Raw genomic sequence first — 2,931 nt, 5'->3', positions numbered from 1 at the left:
TAATTTTTAGTGAATGGATTATCATGTGGTACGAGGACAATTTGGCTCGGCCAGGATGGGTCATCACTTTATCTCATGGATGAGGTTCAAGATGGGACACCTTTTAAACTCTAGAAATCAAGACGGAACGACATGGGAGCAAAAGAGAATTTTATTTGATCTGTTATGACAAATGTTAACTTGCTTCATTATTGACATTTTTATTATGTGTCATTTAATTTATTTACAGTTTTGATTTCTAAGTGGAGCAGATCAGTTTTCTTATACTTTTGCGGATGACTTCATCTCTTATTCCATAAATGAATGGACTGATATACAGGGGCAAGCACATAAATACAAAGAAGTTGATGGGGGCAATGTTCATATATTCGTTAGTGAAGAGGGTCTCGGTGAATGTGCTGCTGTAGGAGCAAAGGCATAAGAGGAGCTGAAACGCGTGGAGCAGGACAGTTTTTGCCGCTTTAGAGGCAGAAGATTTCCTTGAACCAATCTTTCGAGCAACAAGCATAACTCTAATGTAGGTGTACAATATAGTGAGCAACACCGAGCTGAAGCTGAGGGAAAAGGTCAGGAACCTGATTATCGTTTGGAATCTGTAAACTCTCAGATATTTCCATATACACAACAACTGAAAAGAAAAAAAACTGCTGTCTACAAAGTAACAAAAACCAATAAACTCAATAAGTACAGGAAATGCGCCAATCACCCATATCCCCATGATGGCCACCTTACATCGTGTAATAGTACATATCTCTCCGTGTCTCAGTGGGAAGCAAACAGCGATGTAGCGTTCCAAGGACATAAGGGCCAAATTGTAAGGAGTAATTAAAGTTGTGGTGGCCGTCATGACAGTAAAAATGAGACAATATTTTACCGGCATAAAGACAATATATAAAGCCGCTAAAAAAAGAAAGAAGCACAGAGAAAGTTGTAATGAGTCGCTAATGAGCATGTGACTGAACAGCAGATATCGGACGTTCTCTCGAATGTTAGCGTTGATGAAGATAACGCATAATATGACTATGATAGATGGGAGGTACAAGCAGAAGGTTGAGGAGATCAGGGCCACATGTAGAATTCTGAAATTCTGAGCCAATGAGTACAATCCAATATAAAACTGGGCATGTGTCTCGTTGTTGTAAGGAAGTATTACATCCCCCATTGTCTTGTTTTTTTTCGGGTAGTTTCAATTTCAAGAGTTGACCTAAAAAAGTTGCAAACAAAAAAATGTTAGAAATTAAATCACAAAGGTTAAAAAAAAGTATATGGGTTGAGGTTCTATGAGATTAGAAAAAAGAACTTTTTTCAAAATACAAGGTGTGAAGATCTGAGGTTGTAGGTTATAAAAATCACCTAGGCGGGGTAATGATGCAACTATTTTTATTCCATACACCCATGGTTGTAAAGCAAATCCATGTAGATGGCCAACATACAATGTCCTCAGTCTACAAGTTCCCAATCTGAGATCAGTAGTTTCACTGGCTCCATACTAAGCGATACCCACTGTCTCTCAACTTTTGGTTGGCCCACACCTTTTGGTATCTTCAGCCGGTATAGTGTGCAGTCACAGCCTATGTTCCTCCAGATGATTGATATCACGACCATAGCTCAGGAAAACCCCTCCAGCCAACAATCAATCTCCAAAACTCCATAGATCATCCATCCATCCATCCCAGCTTCGATCCTTTTCCTTCGAATTCCCTCAGCAACTGCCTGATTCAACACATGTGTCTTTTCTCCCTCCCCTTTAAACAATTTTCTTTAGCTCACAGAACAAAGCATATTCCATCACCTGGCACTATACAGTGGGTACGGAAAGTATTCAGACCCCTTTAAATTTTTCACTCTTTGTTTCGTTGCAGCCATTTGGTAAATTCAAAAAAGTTCATTTTTTCTCATTATTGTACACTCTGCACAACATCTTGACTGAAAAAAAAAATCGAAATGTAGACATTTTTGCAAATTTATTAAAAAAGAAAAAAACTAAAATATCACATGGTCATAATTTTTCAGACCCTTTGCTCAGACACTCATATTTAAGTCACCTGCTGTCCATTTCCTTGTTGTCTTCCTTGAGATGGTTCTACTCCTTCATTGGAGTCCCAGCTGTGTTTTAATTAAACTGATAGGACTTGATTTGGAAAGGCGCACACCTGTCTATATAAGACCTCACAGCTCACAGTGCATGTCAGACCAAATGAGAATCATGAGGTCAAAGGAACTGGCCAAGGAGCTCAGAGACAGAATTGTGGCAAGGCACAGATCTGGACAAGGTTACAAAAGAATTTCTGCAGTACTCAAGGTTCCTAAGAACACAGTGACCTCCACAATCCTTAAATGGAAGAAGTTTGGGACCACCAGAAGTCTTCCTAGACCTGGCTGTCCAGCCAAACAGAGCAATTGTGGGAGAAGAGCCTTGGTGAGAGAGGTAAAGAAGAACCCCAAAATCACTGTGGCTGAGCTCCACAGATGCAGTAGGGAGATGGGAGAAAATTCCACAAAGTCAACTATCACTGCATCCCTCCATCATTTGGGCTTTTATGGCAGAGTGGTTCGACTGAAGCCTCCCCTCAGTGCCAGACATGAAAGCCTGCATAGAGTTTGCTAAAAAACACATGAAGAACTCCCAGACTATGAGAAATAAGATTCTCTGGTCTGATGAGGCAAAGATAGAGCTTTTTGGTGATAATTCTAAGTGGTATGTGTGGAGAAAACCAAGCACTGCTCATCACCTGCCCAATACAATCCCAACAGTGAAACATGGTGGTGGCAGCATCATTCTATGGGGGTGTTTTTCAGCTGAATGGACAGGATGACTGGTTGCCATTGAAGGAAACTTGAATGCGGCCAAGTACAGAGATATCCTGGATGAAAACTTCTTCCGGAGTGCTCTTGGCCTATAGTTCACCTTCCAACTAAACAATGACCCTA

General features: G+C 40.5%; 1 protein-coding gene across 1 annotated transcript; it reads right to left on the bottom strand.

Moving 5' to 3' along the window:
• Positions 1-238: 238 nt before the first annotated feature.
• Positions 239-847, bottom strand: LOC141051476 (odorant receptor 131-2-like). Its single transcript, XM_073548399.1, has one exon. It carries the CDS (start codon positions 845-847, stop codon positions 239-241), a length of 609 nt encoding a protein of 202 aa, XP_073404500.1.
• Between the last annotated feature and the right edge of the window lie 2,084 nt (positions 848-2,931).

The sequence above is a fragment of the Dendrobates tinctorius genome, unplaced genomic scaffold (genome assembly GCF_039654945.1).
Source record: "Dendrobates tinctorius isolate UK_male_01 unplaced genomic scaffold, ASM3965494v1 ptg000157l, whole genome shotgun sequence".
Taxonomy (NCBI): domain Eukaryota; kingdom Metazoa; phylum Chordata; class Amphibia; order Anura; family Dendrobatidae; genus Dendrobates; species Dendrobates tinctorius.
Note: the sequence above shows the minus strand (reverse complement) of the source record. Positions and strands in the feature narration are given on the sequence as shown.

Coding starts and splice junctions, on each gene's coding strand:
- LOC141051476 (XM_073548399.1), bottom strand. CDS start 847: ATGACGGCCACCACAACTTTAATTACTCCTTACAATTTGGCCCTTATG.